This window comes from Penicillium paradoxum (genome assembly GCF_028828445.1).
Source record: "Penicillium paradoxum strain IBT 22861 chromosome Unknown utg000005l_segment0_segment0, whole genome shotgun sequence".
NCBI lineage: Eukaryota > Fungi > Ascomycota > Eurotiomycetes > Eurotiales > Aspergillaceae > Penicillium > Penicillium paradoxum.
This window is the reverse complement of record NW_026643183.1, coordinates 3,967,721-3,992,996: the sequence shown is the minus strand read 5'-3', so window position 1 is coordinate 3,992,996 and position 25,276 is coordinate 3,967,721. Positions and strand designations below refer to the sequence as shown.

General features: G+C 38.9%; 5 protein-coding genes across 5 annotated transcripts; 3 read left to right on the top strand and 2 right to left on the bottom strand.

Moving 5' to 3' along the window:
• Positions 1-7,318: 7,318 nt before the first annotated feature.
• N7457_006414 (SNG1 family protein) lies at positions 7,319-8,866 on the top strand (the record flags this gene model as incomplete). The annotated part of the gene is made up of 1 exon (XM_057177458.1): positions 7,319-8,866. One exon carries the CDS (start codon positions 7,319-7,321, stop codon positions 8,864-8,866), a length of 1,548 nt encoding a protein of 515 aa, XP_057031760.1.
• Positions 8,867-9,111: 245 nt separating this feature from the next.
• N7457_006413 (uncharacterized protein) lies at positions 9,112-9,573 on the bottom strand (the record flags this gene model as incomplete). Its single annotated transcript, XM_057177457.1, has 1 exon — positions 9,112-9,573. One exon carries the CDS (start codon positions 9,571-9,573, stop codon positions 9,112-9,114), a length of 462 nt encoding a protein of 153 aa, XP_057031759.1.
• Positions 9,574-10,384: 811 nt separating this feature from the next.
• Positions 10,385-11,224, bottom strand: N7457_006412 (RibD family protein; the record flags this gene model as incomplete). Its single annotated transcript, XM_057177456.1, has 1 exon — positions 10,385-11,224. The coding sequence occupies one exon, from the start codon at positions 11,222-11,224 to the stop codon at positions 10,385-10,387; it is 840 nt and encodes a 279-aa protein (XP_057031758.1).
• Positions 11,225-11,842: 618 nt separating this feature from the next.
• Positions 11,843-13,297, top strand: N7457_006411 (uncharacterized protein; the record flags this gene model as incomplete). Its single annotated transcript, XM_057177455.1, has 1 exon — positions 11,843-13,297. One exon carries the CDS (start codon positions 11,843-11,845, stop codon positions 13,295-13,297), a length of 1,455 nt encoding a protein of 484 aa, XP_057031757.1.
• A 2,636-nt stretch (positions 13,298-15,933) lies between these two features.
• On the top strand, positions 15,934-16,933 carry N7457_006410 (uncharacterized protein; the record flags this gene model as incomplete). The annotated part of the gene is made up of 4 exons (XM_057177454.1): positions 15,934-16,123; positions 16,179-16,510; positions 16,691-16,715; positions 16,842-16,933. The coding sequence occupies 4 exons, from the start codon at positions 15,934-15,936 to the stop codon at positions 16,931-16,933; spliced, it is 639 nt and encodes a 212-aa protein (XP_057031756.1).
• Between the last annotated feature and the right edge of the window lie 8,343 nt (positions 16,934-25,276).

The window sequence follows — 25,276 nt, the reverse complement described above, 5'->3', positions numbered from 1 at the left end:
TTCTTTTCTATCTATACTCTTTCTTAGCTTCGTTATATTTTTATCTATTACTATTATCTCCTAGCTATCCTTATTTCTATTTATATCTTATTAGAAAGCGTTTAATTCTACTATAGTAGACCCTTAGCTTCTACTTAATACTAGATAGGATTAATATAACCCTATTATAGAAGAGCTTAACTAAGATTATATATATTCTAGAATCTATTCTATAATTACTAGTTATACTTAGAGAGCTATAAGATTACTAACCTTATATTTAATATTAGGAAAACTAAAATATTTATTATAATAATCTAGAGCTTCTAGATAATACCCTATCTTTAGCCCTATTATAAGAAACTAGTAGTATCTAGATTATAGATAAGTCCCTTTAAGGGTAGTCTTTATTAGTATTTAAAATAATCTATATCTAGTACTTTCTAATATACCCTTTTACCGATCTAAAAGGTATTAGGTATTATATTAATATTTCCTAATAGACTATATCTAATCTTTATTAGTTTCTTTAACTAGTAATATCTATATATTATCTTACTTTTATATTTATTACTAATAGTTACTAAGTTTAATATAGATATACTATATATATTAATAACTCTACTAAGTATTATTTAGTTATTATTAGTCCTTTTCTAAGATCTACCTAGTATTCTCTAAAGAAAATAAAGTATTCTAGGCTTATAATTTATCTCTCTCTAAAAGAGAGTATCTTAAATACTACCTATTCTAGTATCTCTCTAGAAGATCTAGAAAGAATCGAGAATATTTACTAAGATCTAGAAAGTAGACGGGACTAAATCTCTAACTAAACCGCTACTAAAAGTTATATCTAGACCTTTTTCTAAGATATACTTTATACGAAATAGGCCTATCCCTTTTATAGTAGCTACTACGATAGATCTAGTTTTTAACTATATTCTTACTAGATAAGGCCGGTAAGTATAATCTTTTATATAGTATTATCTTATCTACCTAGGGCTTACTAACTCTATCTAGTAATATCTAGGATACCTTATAGTTATAATATTCGTAGTAGTATCTATATAGTATAGATCGATACTATAGCTTTTTAATTAAGCTCTATTTTATAATTAGTATCCCTATTATATAGGAGATTATTAAGAGGGGTAGGATCTTACTAGATATCCTAAAAGTAACTAGTAGTCTATATATTACTTTTTTTAGCCTTTAGACTAAGTAAAAAGAGTATAGTAAGTAATTATATCTTTTATTTATTTTAGACTAATACTAACTATATACTCCTAGTAGTTTATCGCGCTTCTAGTATTCTCTAGAAGTAACTATACTTAGTTATCTTCTACTAGATTACCCTAGATAATCTAACCTATTACCTCTAGATATTATTTCTAAGTTATAGAACTTACTATTATATACCGCCTCCGCCTAGTAAGGTCTCGCTTAAAATTTAAAAGAAGATTATTCGCTTAGTTAGTAAGTATAGCCCTAGGATTATATATAGTAAATATTAATATATTACTACTAATATTTAATATTAGTTATAATTAACTAATATATTCTAATATAGCCCGGTTTATATAAGGGCCTAATCTCTAGGGATAGCTTAATAATCTATATATATCTAGTATCGACTAGATTTACCCTTCTTTTACTAATAGTAGTATTATTCGAACTACTATTTATCGCTAACGCCTTCTTACTAACCTTTTAGGTAAATCTCTTAAAGGTATATAATAAATACTAATAAATACTAATAAATACTAATAAATATTACTTAATAGCTATTTCCTATTAGAAAATCACTAATAATCGAACTAATCTTAGTAATAGCTATATTTATAAAGTCTAGTCCGATAGATATAATTTTCGTATTATCTACTTTACTAATATATAGGCGGTATACTAGGATTATATTAAATACTTCTAGATAGATCTAGTAGGAAAATAGATTATAGGGTATATCTATAAAGTAGTATTTACTATAAAGGATTAGATAATTAATAAAAATATAGTATATCTTAGCTTATACTAATAATATCTAGAAGTAACTAACTTAATTTTAGCTATTATATTTATATACGCTTATATTAATAGTAATATTACTATAATATACTTCGAGCTATTCTAGTCTCTTTTTAAACTTCTCGAAAAAGTCTATAGTAAATTAGTCTCTTTCTAATATCTATTAAAGCGTATTATAAATAACTAGATCGCTCCGGTTAAGATTAAGGCTATTATTATTAATATATATACTAAATAGATAACTAATATATTTCTAAATTCTTCTAAGAAGTTATAAGATATTTAAGGCTAATTTAGTAGTACTTAGGAAGTTCCTCGCTACTCTTAATCTCTTACGCGATTAGCGCGAGTATATCTAGTTCCTTCTAATATACTATCGAGTATATTTACTTTATAGTATTCTAAAGTATTTTAGCGGGCTCCTAGAAGTAGTTATAATATAGGCGGTTCTTACCGCTTTATCTAAGAGTAACTATAATTAACTAATTACTATATTAGAAGATTCTAGTAACGAACGTATTTAAGAATAGGCCGCCTATAAAAAGGTTTTATAGATCCGCTTAGGCCTTTATTAGTTCTACTTAAAGATTCCTATAGAGGTCTTCTTCTCTCTAGATCTTACTATAAATATAGTAGAGGCTATTTACTATTAGAGTAATCTAGGCGGAACTAGGTTTTTACTAATAAATATAATTAATTAGTAAATATTAGTAATTTCTTAGATATTTCTTAGATTTATTTAGTACTAACTATAATTTATTAAAGGTAGAATTATTAATATCTATATAGTTAATAAAAGAGAAACCTTCTTTACGTCTAATATTATTCTAATATTATATAATCGAACCCGAAGATAAATATAAAGACTATTTAGTAAATTCTAATATCTATAAGATCTTTCTTATTAATATATACTAAACTAGTAATTTATTAGGCTAAAGAAATATAAAGAGAAGACTAGTTAATCTAGTAACTCCTTTACCTCTACCGAATTCCTCCTAACCTCTATTAGATTTCTCTAGTTCCTATAAGCGAGCTTTTACTATAAAAGTATTAACTATTAGAGTTCCTCGGTTACCTACTAAGAAAGCTAAAAGGATAACTATTTAAAATCTAATTAGTCTAGTTATCCCTCTATATCGAATAAGCTCTTCTAGATCCCTACTAGAAGCTTTAAGTTCCTCTTAGGCTTTACCCCTACCTACTCTCTCTACTCTTATAAGCTTATAGTTAGATTATTCTAGTTCTAGTTAGAATTATAAAAAGCTTAAGGATTATTAGTTAGCTATAGAAGAGCTTAAAGTAGCTTATATTTAAGAATAGAGAGACCTTCTAGCTAGGTTTAGCTAGTTATAGTAAGAGCTATAAATAACTAGGAATTAATAAAAGAGTTTTTTATTATTAAATTTATCTAGTCTTAAGTAGTTTCTTATTAGAAAACTAAATAATAATAGACTACTATTACTATTCTCTAATAATAAGTCTAAAAATACTAATAGATATAGTTAACTAAACTATTAGGGAACTTATTAGCTAGTAATATAATAATAAAATTAAAGTCTAGAATTCCTTATCTTAAGGGGGTTACCTTAGGGAAGTCCGCTTTAGGAAGTATTAAATATATTATATAATTAGTATTTTATAATTAATAGTAAATTCTAGTATATATCTATTAGGGACTAACTTAACCTTATAACTAATATCTTCCTCTAGGCTATTACTAAAGTCTATTAGTAATTAATATATAGAATAAATAAAATAATTTATATCTAATAGCTATAAATAGGGGCTAAATCTAGTCTATTATAGTTAGTAATTAGTTATTTTTAGAACTTTTTATTACTTATTATTATACTAGAGTAATAGATCCGCTTATAACTACTAAGCTAGGATATTAACCGTTCTATAGTATATAGTTAGTATATTATATTCTAGTAGTAATTAATAAAATCGAGATCTTACTATAATATAGCGCTTAATATATACCTATACTCGAAAGCCCTAATTACTAGGCTATTTACTATAATTAAAATATTATTAGTATTAACTAGTAAAGGGCTTTAAATAAGCTTTACTATTCGAAGTTATAATAGGGATACTTCTAAGTATATCGTAGAATATTCTAATATATATTAGTAATAATAAATTAAGATATATAATATAAGACTTATAATAGTTCTAACTAAAATCTAGAAATAGTATAGATCGGTATCCGGATACTTTAAGGCTAGATAGTTATAGATTTTTTTAATCCTATTATATTAGCTCTTAGATAGAACTAGAAAGGGGTTAAAAACTTACTTATATTTACCGGTTTATAGCTAGATCTTAGCTTCGATTACTTCTAGAGGAAATTAGTAAGATATTATAACTAATTAAAAATATATAGTTAGTATTAGTAATATAGGCTTTCCCTTATTTAGGGTAAGGATAGTAATAATAATAAATATCGTAAATATATTAGTTTTAGTTAAAGATAGTAAGTAGAAGAAGATAGATTTATAATTTTAAAGAGAATCTTAAATACTCTACCTACTACCCTTAAACCTTATTAGTTTAGTATATCTATTATCGGTATCTATTTAATACTAAGATTTACTAAAATTTACTAAAATTTACTATATTTTACTATATTTTACTATAAAAACGCCTAAAACTAAAAGGAAGTTATAAAGTTTAGAAGATATATATATATAAGCTTATATAAGATATATATATTTAGGTTACGGTATATATCTCTTAAATTATATATACTCTAGATTATTAATATTAGTAGGAACTCCTAATATTAATATATACTAATTATCCCTATAGATATCTAGTAAAATATAAAGAAATCTAATAATTAATAATATAGACCTAATACTACCTAACGAAATCTAACGTATAATAAGTAAAAATAGTAGAATATACTAAATCTAAGTAAAACCTTAAAGCTACTAAGAAATCCTAAGTACTAGTAGTAGTAATAATAGTAGCCCCTTCCTTATTAGTACTACCCCCTCCCTTACTAGTACCCCCTCCCTTATTAGTACCCCCTCCCTTACTAGTACCGTCCCCTCCCTTATTAGTACCCTCTCCCTTATTAGTACTACTCCCTCTCTTACTAGTACCCCCTCCTTTACTAATACTACCCCCTCTCTTACTAGTACTACCCTCTCTCTTACTAGTACTACCCCCTCCCTTACTAGTACTACCCCCTTTCTTATTAGTACTACCCTTAGTAGTAGCCTTAGTACTATTACCGCTATTACTATCTTCTTTATCGTTATTATTATTATTATTATTATTATTATCTTCTTTATTACTATCTATAGCTATATTATCGCTTACCCCTTTATTATCCGATAGATTCCGGGTTATCTTAATTCGTTAGAGTTACCTAGGAATAATTAGTATATACTAGATATTACTAGATTATCGTACTTATATCTAATTTCTCCTAGAAGTACCTCTAGTAATACGTAAGCCCCGCTATTACTACCGATTCTTACTCTATAGTAAGAATTAGTAATATCTAATAATAATAAATATAACCGAAAACTTACTATATAATTAGTTTTAATATACTTTCGAATTATAGTAGCTTTACTACTACTCTTAGATTTATAGCTATAGTATAGGTATAGTAAGGTATATTAAGGAATAGTCTAAATAAAGTAATATTAGTAAAAATATAGATACTTTTAGTAGGGGCTATATATATAATAATTATATTCTAGATAGGCTAGCGTTTAGCTAAGTAAGTATAGTAGTTATAAATCTAAATCTTAGAACTAGATATAGTTAGTTATTAGTATATATACTATTACTTCTAGTAGTTTCTAGATAAACTTATACCTATCGACTAGGACGTTAGCTATATTTAGTACTCCTCTACTAAAAGCTAAGATTATATAGTTATAAAGCCGCTATAGTAAATATTAATAGAAAGAGCTAGAAATAATATAGGTTAAACGATATTAGAACTAGTAAAGTATAGTAAAATATAAGAAAACTAATAGAGAGAAGAAAGGGGAATAAGATATTAATATATATATTATAATTTAGAAGATAAGAAGAATACTAAATATTAAAAGTACCCTTTAATAATCTTTATCTTTTTTAATATAAAGACTATCGAAAGCTACTATATACTTCTAGTAGGATCTAGATATTAATAGGTTCTAGGTATTATAAAAGCGTCCTTTAATAGTCTTTATCTCTTTTAATATAAAGACTATTAAAAGCTACTATATACTTCTAGTAGGATCTAGATATTAATAGGTTCTAGGTATTATAAAAGCGCCCTTTAATAGTCTTTATCTCTTTTAATATAAAGACTATCGAAAGCTACTATATATTTCTAGTAGGATCTAGATATTAATAGGTTCTAGATATTATAAAAACGCCCTTTAATAGTCTTTATCTCTTTTAATATAAAGACTATTAAAAGCTACTATACACTTCTAGTAGGATCTAGATATTAATAGGTTCTAGGTATTATAAAAGCGCCCTTTAATAGTCTTTATCTCTTTTAATATAAAGACTATTAAAAGCCACTATTTATAATTAGTACGATCTAGCTTACTTTTATAATCTTAAGGGCTTATCTATAGAAGTGGGTATTTTTATATCCTTCTAAATTCTACTAGTCCCTACTAGAAACTATCTTATCAAAAGTCGTAAAAAACCCCTCCTATATCTAAATTTAGTAACTAAGCTCGTAGGATGGATTTTAGTAGGTTTTAAGAAAATCGAGCCTAAAAGACCTATAGTTAGTATTAGTTAAGCTTACTAATAATCAGACCTTACTAGAGTCTACTATCTATACTATCTATCTAGGATTTTTTGCGACCCTACGACCCTACGACCCTCCGACCCTATCTTTCGTACTATAAAATTACTAGTAATTTCCCATTAACAAATCAAAAATTACTAGTGGTACCCTAACAAAAACCGGTATTAACTAGTCTCATATACCCTACCCCTGCGACCCTGCGACCCTGCAAGCACACGACCCGTTTCGGTCACTTCACAAAAGGGAAACTCGTGGATTCCATCTTATGAGCTTGAATCATTCGGAAGGTTACATCTGGATCGTTTCCCGCGAGCCTAAAAACCTTATCTCATTGCGCCACATAAAAGATTCCCGCACCCAGCTATAAGCGGCCTCTGCTGACAATTCTGTCTCCGCCATCGGGGGTTGCTACTATTCTTTTTTAAACTGTCTTACTCACCCAGATAAAGAGCTTCAAAGACTTGGAAGTGCTTCTTAGAGATCATTTATCCTATTTCGCATCCACATTGATCTTGAGCTGTTCCACCAGCTCATATGCACTTTTATCCCAAAGCACGAGAGCAGCGGCCTAGCATACATCAACCGTCTGTTCGGCCGCGTCGATTTGCTCTACTGAAAGCTGCGGCTGTCAATCTTCTGCTTCTCCAATTTCTGTTTCTGGGCTTATTCTGCTACATCTTTGGATCTGTCTTCCAGCAGTCCGGACACATCCACAATATCAATGTCTTGTTTGTCGACTACGATGGCGGCGCAATAGCAGATGCGACCCGCACCGCATTCCAGAAGCTCAAGGGGCCTGGCTTCCCAACCTTGATTGAGCGACCTTCCTCTGCGTACCCCGAACCTGGCTCTATTGAAGGCGCAGTCTGCGATATCGACTACTGGGGAGCATTGTATACCACAGCAAATGCTTCCAATGCGTTAACTGCCGCACTCTCGGGCGGAGCAGCTGCATCTTCATACAACCAGAATAATGTTCTGACAATGGTGTGGAATGAAGCGCGCTACCCAACTGTGGCAGACGCGGCTCTCCAGAGCAGCTTGAAATCACTGTCGGAAACTGCACGGGTCGCGTACTTGCAGGCGAACGGAAAATCAGCCTTGCAAACTTTGAACAGCTCAGATCCTGCTGCGCTCGCAGCGTTCTACGAGCCTTGGACTTTAGCTGACAATAACATTCAGCCCACATCACAAGGGTCAAGAGTCATCTACAATACGCTGGTTATCGTTTTGATCCTGATCCAAGAATTCTTCTATCTGGGCACTGTCAACGGTTTGTATATACAGTTTAAACTCTACACGTCAGTATCGCCCCATCGAATCGCGATCGCACGCCAACTCATCTCTGCGGTCTACACCCTTGCAGGATCCCTGTGCACAACTGGTGCTATCTGGGCATTCCGCCATGGATGGGATGTCAACGGAAACCAATTCGTACTGTCTTGGATGGCGTTGTGGCTCTTTGCGCATCTGAATTTCCTTGTGCTGGACGTATTCACCATTTGGATTCCACCTCCTTACGTGCCGATGGCGCTGATATCCTGGGTTATCTTGAATGTTACCTCGATCCTCCTGCCGTTCGAGCTGTCCCCTGGCTTCTACAAAGTAGGCTTTGCCTTACCAGCACATTCTATCTTCCAGATACTCGTCGACATCTGGTCTTCGGGTTGCAATCCCCAACTTTATTTCTCCTTACCCGTTCTTTTCGCCTTCCAAATTGTTGCTGGAACTTTGAGCACGATCGGTGTCTATCGAAGGGCTCATTATGCGTGCATCAAGCAAGAGATGGAGGAGAAGGATTGCAAAGAGCGGATAACTGCCGCAATCCTTGAGCAACAGCAGGCTCAAGCTGTGCAACCAGAAACCATGCACGATGCAGAACGGCGCGAAACATCGGAGAGTGAGAATGAGGGAGATGGCGCGATTCAAAGACACGGCGCTGTCCCCGCTATTGCAGACCAGCCGGAGTTGATGGATATTATTCGCCGCGAGATTGCCCGGCCAAAGACTGAAAGCACAGGCACCAGCCGGGATATCACCGGGCCTTCTTTCGCATTGGCTTACAAAGACCGAGGCGTTTGAGGGCTCCAAGGGTTTCAACTTGCATTCAAACCTGTATATTGTATGTACAAATTCGATGTAAATACTTGGGACGTCTTACTTGTGCGACAATACTGTGTGTATAATATACTGATATCCTGTATCCAATATTCAAAAACTCGATTCGAGACACTCTTAAAAAAAACAACGATATATCATTCTCCAAACCTGAGAACAGAAATCGATTCAACTAAACATTGCCTAGGGAAAATAGTACGCAAAAGCAATCACAAATCCATATCAACCTCAGCATCAACGACTAAGTCATTCCAAGTAGGCCCAAGCAGCACTAGGGCGATATAGTTGTCATCGCTTGGATCCATCACGCTTTCTTCTTCACTAGCCTCCGTATCAGCCTCATAGCCTCGGTCTTCGTCAAATGCAGTATCCGGAAGCGAAGTAACCCTGTTGATCATTCGGTCAATAGCATCTGCAACGATAACACCACTGTCCAAGTTGCTTTCAAGCAGACGAACCTGCCTAGGTAAATCTCTTTGGAGGATATCAGAAAGATATCTAAGACGAGAACTCACCTTCTTGCGCGCACAGACACGGAATAGAATAGAGAGTGAGTTCAGCCTTTGAATCACTAATTGGCGTTTCTCGGGACTATGTCGGAGATGGCCGATCTGAGACTTCAGAGCGTTGAGCACAAGCTCGTATTGATCCTGATCGTTTTGCTGCGGCATTTTTACAGATTAATTTCTTCGGATGGTGGGATGGTGTAGATGCTGGTAATTTTGTGGATAGGCGTTGATCGGCGATAAGATTATTGAAATGATTAATCTCTGTGATTTGGGCATTCGGGCTATTTATCTTTTTCTTCGACAGTGTCTTACTCAATTCGTAGTTGGTCTCACGACAAAGATATTTGTTACACATAAAGAGATGAATAATAGATGGGCATTGTTCCAGCCACTATCATCTAATACATGCTCTGTCTTTCCTAACGAAGGAGACATTGTCTCACAAAGCTCTTTATTTGGGGGCGCAGAGAATATAGGCCGCCAGAATGACAAGCGCGCAAAGATCATACATTGGCTATGACTTGGGCGTAATTTTTTACTATACCGATAAGCCCTCAAATTTTCTTGAATGGCCAAAAGAAAGATTTGCAATACAGATGCATTATTTGCTGTTGATGCACTATCTCATGCCCATCGATATTACTGTCTATTCCTTGTGTGTCATAGTAGAACAAGACCATCTCGAGACTGCATCTTCTACGACCGTCAAATGGATGTTCTCTCTGCATGTCGGGTCAAGATATGCCTAGTTGTTTGACAAAGCAATGGGGCGATGAGAATAGTGTCAATGATGTCTAAGTAGGTATTGCAGCATGCCGTTATTCTAATCTGACGCCTTTGCGCCACGAGATCAAGCATGGTCAACATACAATCCGGTAGTGTATTGGAGTCATTCCGAGGCTGGCATTCTAGAACCTCCCTTTCACATGCGTTCTCGGTCGACTTAGTTGATATCAAACCTTCGGTTGGCATCTCAATCGGAGAGCTTGACCTGTCCACAAAGGACGACATCTTCCCCAAATGGATACCACTTGACATTCTTCAGCCGTGCCGCAGAGATCGCATTTCCACCATCGTCAAAACGTCGAGCAGGGGAGACGACCACACCACCTTCACCTAGCCATGTCGGAGCGATAGTCACAATAACGCTGTTCAGCAATGACATATATTTCGGGCTCAGAAGCGACTTGATGATCTGGCCACCTCCCTCTATCATGATGCTTCTGAGACCGTTCGATTTCAGTGTAACGAGCAAATCTTGCCAGTCAATTTGATGCCCTCCCGTATGTGTTCTGAGCATGTTGACCATGATAAACTTGCCGCCGTATTTTTCCAGCAATTCCTTTCTCTTCGTGTCTTTTGTCTCAACTGCGGTGATGACCCAGGGAGCAAGACCCCGTCCCTCCCTGCAAAGTTGGAACAGTTTGCTATCATCTGAAAAGTTCCATCGAGCCGTGGGATCAATTACTACCGGTCTCGGCTGACCATCCAATCCCGCTTTCCCATAACCGCCGACTCCTGTGATGCGACAGTTGAGACCAGGATCATCGGCGACTGCGGTACCAACGCCAATCAGAATGCCATCGTGCCGAGATCTCAGATAATGAGTCATCGCCTTAGATTGAGGCCCCGAAAGCACTGTGCGTGCGCCAGGGGACAAAGCCAGCGAAGAATCAAGCGAGGTCGCGAATGTGAGTGTTGCAAATGGCAGGTCGGGAAGAGGTGCCGAGCCATCCCGTGGGGGGAGATGAGGCTCTAAGAACTCCCTATCCGATTCTGGAAATTCCAGTGCATCTCTGGGCGGTGCACTCATCTTGGCTGTGGCAGATTCGAAATAGTCTACTTAGTGTGGCTGTTGATCGGAGACCGGAAGATCTGAACCTCGGCACTGGCGGTGAGATGAAGTTGATATTGATGCCTCAGGCTCCAAATGCAGCGACTCCACTAGCCAGCGACCACACTCCACGACGATTGGGCAAAGTCCGAAATGAATCGCTCGTCAAGGGATGATCCCTGTCACCCATCTGAAATAGCGGGGGCTTTTACGCGACCCCCCGAACTCCACAAATTGTCCCTGTTCCAAGGTATTCGAACAACCCATTCCGAATCTCATGCCTATGGCCATGTCAGATCCACATCTCCTTCCCCCGGAGAACCAATCAGTCGTCGTGATACGAGAGAAGGAGAAGAAAAAACGGGTTAGCGCCTCGAAGGTCCGCACGGGCTGTCTGACATGCAAGTATGTTCCCCAAGCCTAGTACCAGGTCAATTCTCAATGGACGAGAAGATCCGCAGAGCGTAAACACGATGCAGATATCCACCTCAAGTCCATGGATACCAACCTGACTATGTATACGGAGTAACCTCGGCGCTAACAGATATCGCAAGGTCTCGTCATAAGAAATGCGATGAAACCCGACCCGCTTGTCTCATGTGTACTCGCTCCGGACGAGCATGTCAGGGGTACGCGGCGCCACCCGATAGAAGAACCCGTGAAGTCCGAGACGCGCGGACCGCGAAGGCCAATGGTGGCGCGCTGAACATTGTGCACGTAGGACAGCAACAAGCTCAATCTGCTGGGTTAATCTATGTGCCCGATGGGAGTCAAATTGGCCTATCACGGATAGAACGCGACTACTTGTATTCGTTCCGTTCATACACGGCTAGCCAATGTGCTGGGTATAACTTCGACCCATTTTGGCAGGTACTTGTTCACCAAGTCATTGAATCTTGCCCGGGGGTCCGCCACGCAGCTATTGGTATCGGTGCCTTGCATCGTAAATTTGCAGACCCCACTTCCAGTCGGAATGACATTTTCCCAATCCGACAGTCCGCAAAAGCAATTTCATGTCTTCGGAAGGCAATGCTGAGCGATGACCAATCGGACCCCTCAGCCACAGAGAGGGTCCTGGTGGCGTGTATCGTTCTAGTCACATTTGCTATATTCCAGGGTGATTTTGACGCTGTTCGCTGTCATCTGCAAGCTGGCAGTAGGCTCCTATTGGAGTGGAGAAAGAAGAACGCCAAGACCAGCGTTGTCGCGCCTGTTTTATTACATACATTCGTACAGCTCCATATCCATTGGGTAAGCGTTACAAGGCTCGAGGATTATAAGGGAGGAGATCACCCCTACGTTCAAGAGCTTTTTCAGGATAACCTCATCGATATCTCTGCATATGGCGATGAGTTGTCTAAAGCGACTATGACAGCGTCTATTCAAGGGTGGTCATTGATGCTCAGTGATCCCATATCGTTTGACCCGCAGACCACCAACCTGTCGAAGGGGTATTCCTGGGACAGCCCGGCGAATAAGATTCATCGTTGGAAAACTCAAGTGGCGGACTGTCTTGCTCTCCACAGGGAAAATGCTTCCCCGGAGAAACTCCGCACATTTTTGCTGCTCCAGATCCAGATTGACCAGCATGAGATCATCATCAGCTCAACCACGTTTTCAGGCCGTGAAACAGATTGGGATATCCTCCTCCCCCGCTTTCAGGGTGTCGCTGATAAAATAGAACTGCTGCTGAGTAGTTTTGTCGATTTACCGGACCCCTTGTTCTCCGTCAAGGAAGGGATCCTAGCAACTCTCATGTTTTGTGGATTGAAATGTCGGGATTGGTCGGTTCGCCAGAAGGTATTGAACATTTGCCGAAAATACGACCGGCGAGAAGGTGTGTTTACTTCGGCCGAAGCCACGCTCATGCTACAACGAATCTATGAAATCGAGTCCGCGGGCATCAGCCCGGGGGAGCATATCCCCGAATCCGCTCGCGTCAACACAGTGCACATCGCAGAACACCCCAATATTGCCAAATTCAACCCCAAAACTCACCTGAAGTATCGTGATTACGATGGGAATTGGTACAGTGAGTGGTTGTCGCCATGAAATTGTGGCTTACATCGTTGGAATGGAGATTTCCAAGGTTGGAATTCACCATTCTAGCCTTCGGCCGAAACCGCGGCATTGATGATTGAGATGAACTTTACATACATATAACAATGAATATACTAGATAATTACGTGAATGAAAAACTTTCGGGGTATCATATAAAAAAAAGCATGCGCCAATGAGAAAGGGAGGGAAAGGCAAATAGGCACAACGGGCTTGTAAGTTAAGTTCGAAAAGATCCTTCGACGCCACTATTTGCCATTTACAGCGATAACTCGCTTCACAAGGATAGGGCTGAGGAAGTGGAATGGAGGCTAATGATCCTTCAAGGATTTTGCAAGACCTTGGACGCCACATCAAAAATTGAGGATTACACCCTAAAGGGACCAAGTGGGCCATAGTTTGCTCCATACGATACCACTTGGGAGAGTGGCTACCCACACACCGGACAGTACAGAAGACCAACTTGTGGAGTTGTGCATTTGGTTGGTACGCACTCCACGCACGTAATTTATGCCCCCAAAGTCTGTTGCCAATCGAGAATCATTATGATTAGGGCATGATGTTGACGAGAGTAGTGGATCCTTTGCTGTTGACGATGCGATGGGATATTTGGTGACAATATGTACCGGACAGTTTTCTAAACATAATCGCCACTGATAACCACTGCGGAGCCAGCCAGATCACTTCTCCCCCATCGGTGAAGGGGACCATCTCTTAGTGAGACATCCCTTTCCAAATTTACACCGTACTTGATCCAAATCTGCAGTGTTCCATATCCTGCAGATCTGGAACTAAGCAGTAGATCGGAATAGAGCGCATCGAATCGTCGATCTGAACTGGTAGGATGTGAAATTTGACCACTGCTGGCAGCCATGGGCGATTTATTATCGTTGTGATGGAGGTCTGAGTTAGCCACTGGGAGACTGTAGGTTGGCTTCATATGTACAGTTGTTTCGCATCCTATGTGCTCGGCGAGGGCCAGCAGTGCAAATGAGCTTTACTAGAACTGATCCTCAATTAGGGGAAATCCTAGTGAGTGCTTTTTTTGCTCTCTCACTCAAACTTTTAGTTCAAAAAATGCGAATTACAATGTTCATCATACCAGCCTCAGTCCTTCATTTCCTAGTTGATCGGATTGTGTCGGATAGTCTGGTCACACAAAAGACCAACGCCCTCCCCGTTGGTAGTCGCATTGTGTGAAAACCCAAGTCCGCAATGTATATGGGGTAATATTCCTGGATGAAATCTCGAATCACCGGCGTTTGAATCTCTACTCACTCGCTCGTCAGATTCGGTAACAAAGGAGGTCTTGAGCTTCAGACTGCAACCCCCGTTTGCAAGTCTTCTTTCACCCCTAAGCGAGGAAGATGAGATTTCGAGTACACAACAGTGTCTGTGGATCTCTCTATTTGAATAACATCTGCAGGTTTTTGCGCTTTGTTTGATGTTGTTGGTCACAACCCCTGAACCAACCACTCATTGAATAACCCAAACCATTCATGTCCAGATCCCATCTACAGGTAAGTCAACACCCGCCTCACTTAAAAATTGAAAGCCATTTTACTTAAGGACTCTGCAATCTCACGATTTTTTTCAAATCCGCTAAGCAGTTTTGCAGATAATTTCTTGCGTTGACGCTGTGTTGCCCAACTTGTAGACTCGCCTGGGACTTCTTTGGGCCTGACAGGGTTCCCTGGTTTTCTTCCTTCTGCATGGTTATTCAAGGTACATAGATTCATGTTGACCTATTATCTTCCCTCCAGGTACCATATACACAAACAAATCAGTGGGATGGCTCCACGTGAGTTTACGCCAAAAGGCAAGTTTATCAGGAATGAATATGAGCTAGGTATATTGAAGCATCTCATTCATTCATTACTCCCCGATAAAAAGTGTATAATCATCAATATTGAAGCCTCGGGCTTGTGGCTATGGCAACCCTTCCTCCGCCTCAAGGAGTAGTAACGCAACTCTCAGTGAATGGTCTCATCGCGATAACCTGGGCTGGCACAGGGGTGGGCATCATATTCACCACTGCTCGCATCGCTATCCGAATAGCGTATATGAAGCGTCTACTAGCAGATGATTATTTCATGCTACTTGCCTTGGCATTTCTGATAACGAATGCAGTTTTACAAACTCTACAAGCACCTCATCTTTACTATGTTGTTCTCAATATAACAGGACCGGATATTGTTCACCACGGACTGCGCTATACTTACTACGAGTTTGCAATCATCGGTATCTTCTGGTCTGTGTTGTGGAGCGTAAAAGCCTCGTTCCTGGCCTTATTCTGGATAATATCCGATGGTCTGCCACGGTATCGGCGGGTGTGGTGGGCAACTGTGGTTTTTGCAGCCCTAGCATACATCGGTTGTTGGATTGGATCGGTTTACACCTGCCATCCACCATCAAATTATTTCAAGTTTGGTAGATGCCTCACCCCTCCTCGCGATTCTCGACGGTGATATCTAACTCTTCACAGGCAAATGTGCCAAGCCAATTGACCAGAAAGGCTCTGTTATCTCTATATCGTACAGCACTGCGGTGGATATTCTCACAGATTTATTAAGTACAGTTATTTCCCAGATACCTTCTAGGATGGTACTAACGCTTTTCATTTTCCAGTTATGTCCCTCCCTCTTCGCATCCTCTGGGAGGCAAAAATCAACATACAGCAGAAAATCGGTCTAGTGATAGTTTTCTCTCTTGGCTTTGTGATTATCGCAGCTGCAATTGTTCGAGCAGTTGAAATCACAGGCAAAGCATACTCAGATCAGGCAGCTCTTGCAGTATGGAGCGTTGTCGAATCCTCAATCTGTATGTCGGCCACTAGCATCTTCAATCATGGAGATCTGAATACTAATCAAGATAGCCATCATCGTCGGATGTCTCCCTCCGTTCCGGGCCATCATATCTACCAAACCAAGCACCACACAATCTCCCTACGGTTCCTCGGGTGGTAGGCCAAGCTCTTATGATCGGAATCCATCAGTACACGGAAAGCATCGGTCCGATACAGCCAGCTGCGGTGAAGCACCCTTGCCATTGCATGATCTTGGACCTTTCAAAAGCAGCCTTGATTATAAAACATGTGCACGAGATGTGTATATAAGTGGTGGGCAGAATGCCGGGGCATCGAGGAATACGCGCCGCGGTGCGGCGGAAGAAGAACTCAGAGGAGATATTAAAATGGTACAAGAATTCGTGAGTTTGCTACCGTCTTTATCATTTCAAACCTCAAACTAATTGGAACAACCAGAGTGTGATATCGTCCACGTGATGCTTTTATACTTCAATCTCAAAGTTTGCTTTCCGAGCCATGAACCCAAAAAGTTAATTCTAACCTCTTATACTCTTTAATTTCAAATATTTGAGCTTATGTAGGGTATTCAGTCTCAACCTGCTCCGTGTGGGTGGTTGACATAGATTCCTTGCAGTTTAATTCGTGTTCATCTCCAGCCACAAGTTGATTGAATACAGCTAACATCATATCCGGATAACGGTCTCACCATATCAAGAACACATTTTCAAAAAGACACAAATGCTACCATGGAACGTGCAGAGACTGTGGAATTGAAGGCTCGGTCCCTCGTAATAGGAACAGATCCCAAGGCCGTCAAGTCATGACCATCGTTTGTCACCCAATGCCGAAACTTTCGAATCCTTCCTGGGTTATGGACCTTCACATTTACCCCATATGCCTCAGTGCCGCTGTTTTTCATCCGAATAGAAATGTTACCATCGAGATTGAGGAGCGAGCTAACATATAGTAAGGCGCAGAACCAGTAGCCTGCACACGATGAGCACTTGGTCGAGCAAACCTACTGAACGGTGCAAAAGTTTGGAAACGCTTGCTCGGGTTGACCTCGTTCCCTATCAGATTGACGAGGCCATTGCCTGTCATTGAGCTCTCAGCGCCAATCCAATAAAGAAAACTGCCGACGTTGGCGTCAACAAGCGGGACCTGAATATTGCGTGCCCACGTCATGCCTTCTCCGGATCCACGGATGCCGAGGAATTTGTGAGGGGGTGAAACCCCCCGACAGATCCAGGTTCATTCTCAGGAACCCGAGGTGGGTTACCTTGACCCCGGACTGTTTGTAGAAGCGCGCCCACTGGACCAAGTAGTCTACGTAGGCCTGCATCCAATTTCCAGATACACAAGCGGTATCGCTCACTCCGCATATAAGACCGCCGTTATTTTCATCGCCATTTGTTTGCATGTATCCAGGGGCCAGACCATGCATCACCGTGCAGGCCCCGTTGTATGCCTCTTGGGCCAGCGGAAACTGACTGCTGTTGTTTCGGACCCGAATATAGTGCGGGTGGTCTTTTGGAGATCCGAGACTGAATGAATCTACTCCGTATACGATAAAGTTGCTGTCTGGACTGTTGCTTGAGCCAATCTCATTCCGCAGAATTGCAAACCCAGCGCCTTTTTCAACATCGAACAGAAGGTCCAACACGTGTTCGGTGTTTTCGGTAGAAAGACCCTCCTTCCCGTATATGTCTCCAGCATGTTGAAAGGCTTGCAACACGCCAAGTCCATCTAACTCTTGGAATTTGACAGTTGTCTTCACCGACACCGTTGCAGTTTGGACCGAGGAAACTGCAGCAGCCCGTGTGCAAGCCACAGCGGTCGCTAGGCAAACAACCGTTTGAATTAAAGGCGAAATTTTACGTTATCTGCTATCTGTTGAACAGGCGCATTCCCGTATGTTGTCCTGGGCTGGCGAATATTCGTCAGAGAGCTGACTATTTTAGAAGAGATATTCCCTTCCAGTTGCACGGTTGGACCAAATGATGAGACTTCCTACCCAGGAATCTGTTTGAAAATTCATGAAACTCGCGTTCCACTCCCCTCCCCTCCCCCAATAGCTACAACACTGTAGGGTTTAAATCTTGCTACATAGAAGTCTTGCATGATCAGCCTGTAGGTAGCCTCTTCCCCTCGATTGAACTGAAATTAGGCTGAATGTCTCCTGCATCCAACCATGTTTGTTTCTACCCCAGATGCAAGATTTGCGCCAATAAGTGAGAACAGGGCTAAATCTCGATCCCGTGGCCCACTGGGTTAATGTCGAAGGAGAATATCCGAAGTTTTTTGAAGATCGACAATCGGATACCGTATTGATATTTGCTTGAAAAACAAAGCAAGGGCTTAAAAGAGCATTCTGCTCATATTGCCAGACACCGAACGTCGCCTCCAAGACATCTGGCTTTTTGAGGGCGGTACTCGACTTGAAAAGACTAGAAGACAATGAGCTCATCGTTGCACTCGAAATGGTAGACTGAGCCAGGGAAAGTAAACTGGGTATATGACCTCGCTTATGGTCGAGGGAACCGATTGCACAATACCTATGGAGTATTGAGATAGACATTACCTGTATTATCAAGCTCATACGGAGTAGTTTCACGGCCAACAAATGCCAAGGAGGTAGTAAGGGGTCCAATGTGGCGTCCTTTTAGTTGCTCAACGGGCTCATTGATGTTCACAAATACGTCCCGCATTGGCGGGCTCTATCAATATGGTGCCGCTCATGAGAGATGTCGAGATCAGCTTTGGCCATAGGCCTACGGAGTAGAGGAGGTTGGGAAGATGAAGTTTCTGTGATTAGAAATCATGGAAAGCACCCCTAGGCTGTTTACATGAGGTAATAGGTGTACTGCGGCAGGCACGAGACAGGGTTGGGTGGTTTGCCTTGTCTGCATGATTTGCCTGATTTGCAACGCTTTTATGGCCTTGGGTTTTGTTGTCGGAGCATGAGATCGGCATACCGGAAGTTTAGTTTATCCTGTCTACGCAGTATTTTTGATATTAGTCAGATAGTCATATTTCCTGCTAGAATAGTGGATACAGAAAGACAGAGATTTCAACTCCCTTGATTAGACCCCTACTATACTGAATACCACGTCAGTTAACAGTTATAAGCCCGGTTCGCACGAAATAAGGCCGCTATTCACAAGATATAGCGCCTATCAGCACCTAAAAACCTCTAAAGCTGCACAGTAGCCCGCTAAGGCTATATAGCACCCAACCCCAACAATAGAAGCATCAACAATTCTCTCCGCCACAAAGGGCGAAAAACTGAAGGATTCGCCCTAATAGCGCACCTAGTTCGCCCGGGTAAAGCTATATGCGATATAAAAATAAGTCTAGAAGCACTGTGACCTAGATACCCCCCCGATGGAGAGACTAGTTAGGAAAGAAGAGCCTATTAGGCCGGAATACCCCTACGGAGGGACCGAATCGGATAAAAGAGACTAGAGAGATAAAATAGATATCTTTAAAGTAGACTAATCGAAATAGGATAGGGAGATAAAAGGGCTTTCTAATATAAATAACTATATTTATACCTTCCTAGACCTAATCCACTATACCACTATTACTAACTATTAGACCCTATATAAGAGACTAGTATACCTAAGAGATCGCTTCGCGAGATCGACTATATATAAGAAGGAAGTCCGAATAAAGTAGAAGGTTTTCGCTATCTAAAAGCCGACTAGAGATATCGAATAATAGCTTAAATAATAGAATACCCTAAGGGAGTAAGCTATTAGCCTCGGTATTAATAATAGAGATATAAATAGGGACTTCCTATATACTATTAAAGAGGTCTTACCTATTTAGTGGTAAGGAAGATATTAAGAGATCGTTATAGATAAGAAAGTCTATTAAACCTATAATCTCCTTAAGTCGTTCCGCGTAATAAATCGAGAAATAGGGGTATAAAAGGTATTATCTACTATACCTCTAAAAGGGGTATTCTTAACCTAGTAGGGGCACTAAGAATCAAAGTCCTAAACTAAGGAGCCGATCCTATTTAAAAAGAGGAGGTACCTATACAGGAACCCCTACTATTTATATAAAATAGTAATATACTAGTATCTTAATAAGGAAAACCGCCCTAAAGGGACCTATATTAACCTAAGAAAGCTAGAAAAGATTAAGTAAAAACTCGCTAAAGAGCCTACTTAGAAGAAATAGATAGAAAAGAAGGTAGAAAAGGTATAGTAAACTTAGTAAACTTAGTAAAATTAGTAACCTTAGAAGGAAGAGTTTATAAATTAAGTAAGCTTCGCTACTACCCTTAAGCCCTATACTATATAGTAGGGGGGGCTAGTATAAAACTACGAATATACCCTCTCTCTTACTAAAAATAGAGAACCTATCTTAAAAGATAGATAGATCCTTAATATAGGATCTAGTACCTATATCTATAATAATAGAGACCTTTTTATCGACTTTATATCTTAGATTTCGGATCTTACGACGGGAGATAGTACTACCTAGGTACTAGGAAAGGGGAAGGTTAGACTAGTAGGTAGATATCTAGTAAAAAGCAAAATAGAGATTATACTTAGTAATACCCTCTATTCCCCTAGCTTCTATATAAACCTAGTATCCTATTCTATACTAAAAAGGAAGGGCGGAATATAGTGTTAGCGTATAAACTATATTAGAGACCCTAATAATAGACTAGTCGTCTATATAAATCTTTAGGACTAGTTTAATCTCTAGATCTTTAATTAACCCGGAGAACTTATATAGCCTTAGTAAGCCTATTTTATAGAGAGAAAGTTAGTAAAACCTTAGCAATTAAAGGCCTTATTAGATATCTAGTACCGGAGACTAGCCTATATTAATTAACGAAGTATAGTAAAACTCGCTACTATAGTAGATAGAGTTAGTTTTAATAATAAAGGAAAAGAGTCTACCGGAAAAGAGTCTATAGGAAAGGAGACTATAGAAACGTAGGTATTATACTAGACTTACTAGCTAGATCGTACACTAAGATAGATATTAAGACGAGCTATCGGGCGTACTTTCGGACGATTTAGAAGAGTGCACTTTAATCTTATTTAGCTACCGCTAATAGAGAATAAGTACCGCTAGATCTCTTATTTTTACCTAGAAGGTCCTAGGTTTTATTAGCTAATAACCTATAAAATAAAGCCTAAGTGTTAGCTAGCGATCAATCGCTTTATAGAACTAGTAAGAAACTAATAGGATCTACTAATTAAAGCCTTCTAATACGATAATAAGTCCTTAGCTAGAAAACCTATAGAATATAGCCTTACTTCTAATAGTATCCTTATATATTATAACCCCCTAAGGCATTCCGAAATAAATAGTTATACCGAAAGATTAGGTAGTATAATTATTACCTATATACGTATACTCGTACTTAAAGGAAAACTCCTAAAAGATCTATAGCTAGAGGCCGCTAACGCTATAGTATAGTTACTAAATCGTACGCTAATATATATTACTACCGAAAACCGCTAGGTTATACTATAGGAGGAGGTACGGAAGGAGTTCGTACTATAGGCGCCGAGGATTAACCTATTAAATATTAAACTATATAGAAGTTTAGTATACTATAAGATCGATAAATAGGTCTAGTCTAATAAAATAAACCTACGAGCTAAGATCGGATTCTTAGTTAGCTATATAGTATCTAATATCTAGAAAATCTAGTTTCTATATAATAGGAAAGTGAAGCCTATTAGGGATATAGTATTTAATAAAACTCGTAAATATACCCCTAATTATAATAGATATTAGCTTATTCTAATACTAATATAGTAAGAGCCTTAGGAAATTACTATAGAAGAGTTTAACTAGGTACTTAATCGTGTGATAGCTAGTTAAGAGACTAGCGAAATAGAAGAGAGAGATTATCGAGATCTATAGGAAGCTTAGTCTAATAATCTATAAGAAACTTAGTACTATAATTAGTAAGGATCTTAGTAAGAATCTTAGTAAGGATCTTAATAAGAAAACTAGTAGAATATATAGTAGAACTCTCCGTAGAGGGAGATAGCTAGTAAAGTTAGTTAGCGAGATACTACCCTACTTTAGGGGGTAGACTAGTAAGTAGTCCTACCCTCCCTAAAAACTATAATTATATAGTAAATACCTAAGATCTATAAGCCCCGAGCTCCGCTAGGCGTATTTCCGGACGAACCCCTTCCTCCGCTCCCTATCACGCCGCCGTAAGAACCCTATACGTAGGATCACTATACTACCCCTAGTTAGGGGGTAGATATACTAAAGGATCTAGAGGATCTAGTTAGCGACTAGGCTTAGAATAATAAAGCTATTCCTACTATAGAAGATAAGCTAGAAAATAAGCTAGAAAGATAATTATAGGCGGAACTTCTCGCCCTAAGTAGACAAATTATAGGAGATATTAATACTAGTAATATTATTAGTAGAAAACGAAGACGTTAAGCTAGGTAAGATAAAGACTATATCTATATAATAAGATCTACCGATATAGAGGAAGACCCTTCTATACTACTATATACTTTCGCTATAGGACTATATACTAAGAAACCTAAAATCAAACGTTATTAAGATAATCTCCCCCTAGTCCTAAAATACTATAAAGATATTATAAACTATCTATTTTAGGAAGGCTTTCTCGTAGTAATAAGGAAGGAGATTAACTCTCTAATAGAAAAGGAAACCTATAAGATTATAGAAAGACTAAAGGATAGAGGTAAGTAAATACTACCTCTTATATAGGTATTCACCTATAAATACGATTAGGATAGTTATCTAGTTAAATTTAAAGCTCGTATATACGTACGGGGAGATCTAGAGACTATTTCGCACGAAGAAAAGAGAGCTACTACACTAGTAGTAAGGACTATAAGGATAATCTTCGCCCTTATTACCGTATTTAATCTTAACCTAAGATAGCGGGATACTATCACTACCTTTTTAAATAGTATACTAGAAAAAGAGGTCTATACCTAGATACCTAATAGATTTAGACTACCCGGAAAATACTAGAAACTCCGCCGCGTACTATATAGTCTACGGATCTTACCTAGACTTTAGTAATAGGAAGTAGCTAGTATATTTCGTAAGCTAGGACTATAATAAGCCCTAGAAGACCCCTATATCTTTATTAGAAATAGACTAATAGTCTTTTTCTATATTAATAATATCCTAATTACCTACTATAATAGTAGAGAGGCGCGAGAAAGGGCTATATAGCTAGAACGAGATCTAGAAGTATACTAGGAACTAACCGATTACGGAGAGATAGTATAGTTTCTTAATATCCGTATTATTAGAGATAGGTAGTAAAAGAAACTATAGCTTTATTAAGATAGCTATATAGTAAGTATCGCTATACGATATAATCTTATAGATAGACTAGCGGTATATACCCTAATACCTATCGAAGAGCTAACTCTATATTAGGATATAGCTATAGCCTAAGAGATCCTATTATACTAAAAGAAGGTAGGATCTACTAGATATACTACTACGATTATAAGACTAGATACTATAAAATCGACTACTCGTCTAGTATAATATTTAATAAACCCGGGCCCCTAGCACTATTAAATAGCTAATAGAGTTATTACCTACCTTAATTCTACCCGCTATCTCGCTATTAAATATAGTATAGATTCTAGAATAGACTCTATATAATTTGCTAGTAATACCTTATATAGGGATTATCCCGATAGAAAGAGCTCCGCTAGTTATATCTACTAGGTGTACGGCGGGCTAGTCGACTAGAAGGCTAGTAAGTAGCCTATAGTCACCACCTCTACCACTAAAGCTAAGCTCCTCGGTCTCTTAGAGACTATAAAATAGCTACAATAGTGGCGTAGACTTCTTAATACCCTTAGTTTTGTCCCTTCCTATTAACTAAGCATTGATTGCGATAATTAGCGCACTATCAGTCTTCTAACTAGCGAGGATACGGCGTTCGAGACGAAATTGCGATATATTAATATTTATCGGCACTGGCTTAGATAGGAAGTTAGGGAAGGAAGAATTAAGGTAAAATAGGTGCCGACAGCTAGTATAGCTGTAGACGGACTTACAAAGTTGCTTACTAGGCAAAAGTATGAAGCTTTCCTTAAAATGTTGAGGATGACAGATATAAGCTATCTGATAGTAGGAGCTATTTAACAGTATAGGTCATTTGATTAACAAAGGGAGAGAAATAGTATGCCGACTTAGGTATAGGAAGCAGCTAGACCATACTGGCCTAGCTGAGGGGGTGTGTCGGAGCATGAGATCGGCATACCGGAAGTTTAGTTTATCCTGTCTACGCAGTATTTTTGATATTAGTCAGATAGTCATATTTCCTGCTAGAATAGTGGATACAGAAAGACAGAGATTTCAACTCCCTTGATTGGACCCCTACTATACTGAATACCACGTCAGTTAACATTTGTCATCGGCCTGAGGCATCAGAACGAGAAATCACGGCCACATCGGAGCTCAGCACAGCCACAGAGATCTCAAGATGTCTCTATCTGATGCTTGCTGAAGTTAAGCCGTGTCGCACAGGCTTCGAGCAGAACAAAGATATCACAAACTAGGAGCTATAGAAGCAAGCTAAACCAAGTCCAAACCATAAGCTACCCCTCAAGAATGTCACTTGCTTTCCACAGGTCAAGGCCATCGTTGATCCCATGCTATTTGAATCTCAATTTCTCGGTTTTTCTTCAATTGAACCTTCGAGTCTTCTCAGTTGACGTGTCAGTTGAAGCGTCAATTTAATCAGTGCAATATCTTCTCGACCTCTTCATTCCCGTGTCCTAGCGCTCTTCTCACATAAAGCATCCGTTGCCGTGGTCTTCACCAGTTCGCCTCTCACCAACAATTATCTTGGATTCTGCTCCCTTCCATAATCCTGGAGAAATTCAACAAAGCTCAGCGCCATTTTCATGTGCGAGGTTCCATGCTAGATTCCATCTCGCATCTATCCTCCTTACTCCTCGAAGTTCCGTTACCATTTGACTTGCCAACCAATGCTGAATACGGCTACATCATCTACTGAGCCACGCACCACCTGTTGTTTCTGAAACAATCGAAGGTCAGTACTCTTATGATCTCTCTTCTCGGGATATGGCAGGAGCGCTCGTGCTTTAAATGGCATTCTATCCTAACTTTATCATTGTAGGTATTCTCAAGCGCTCGCTACC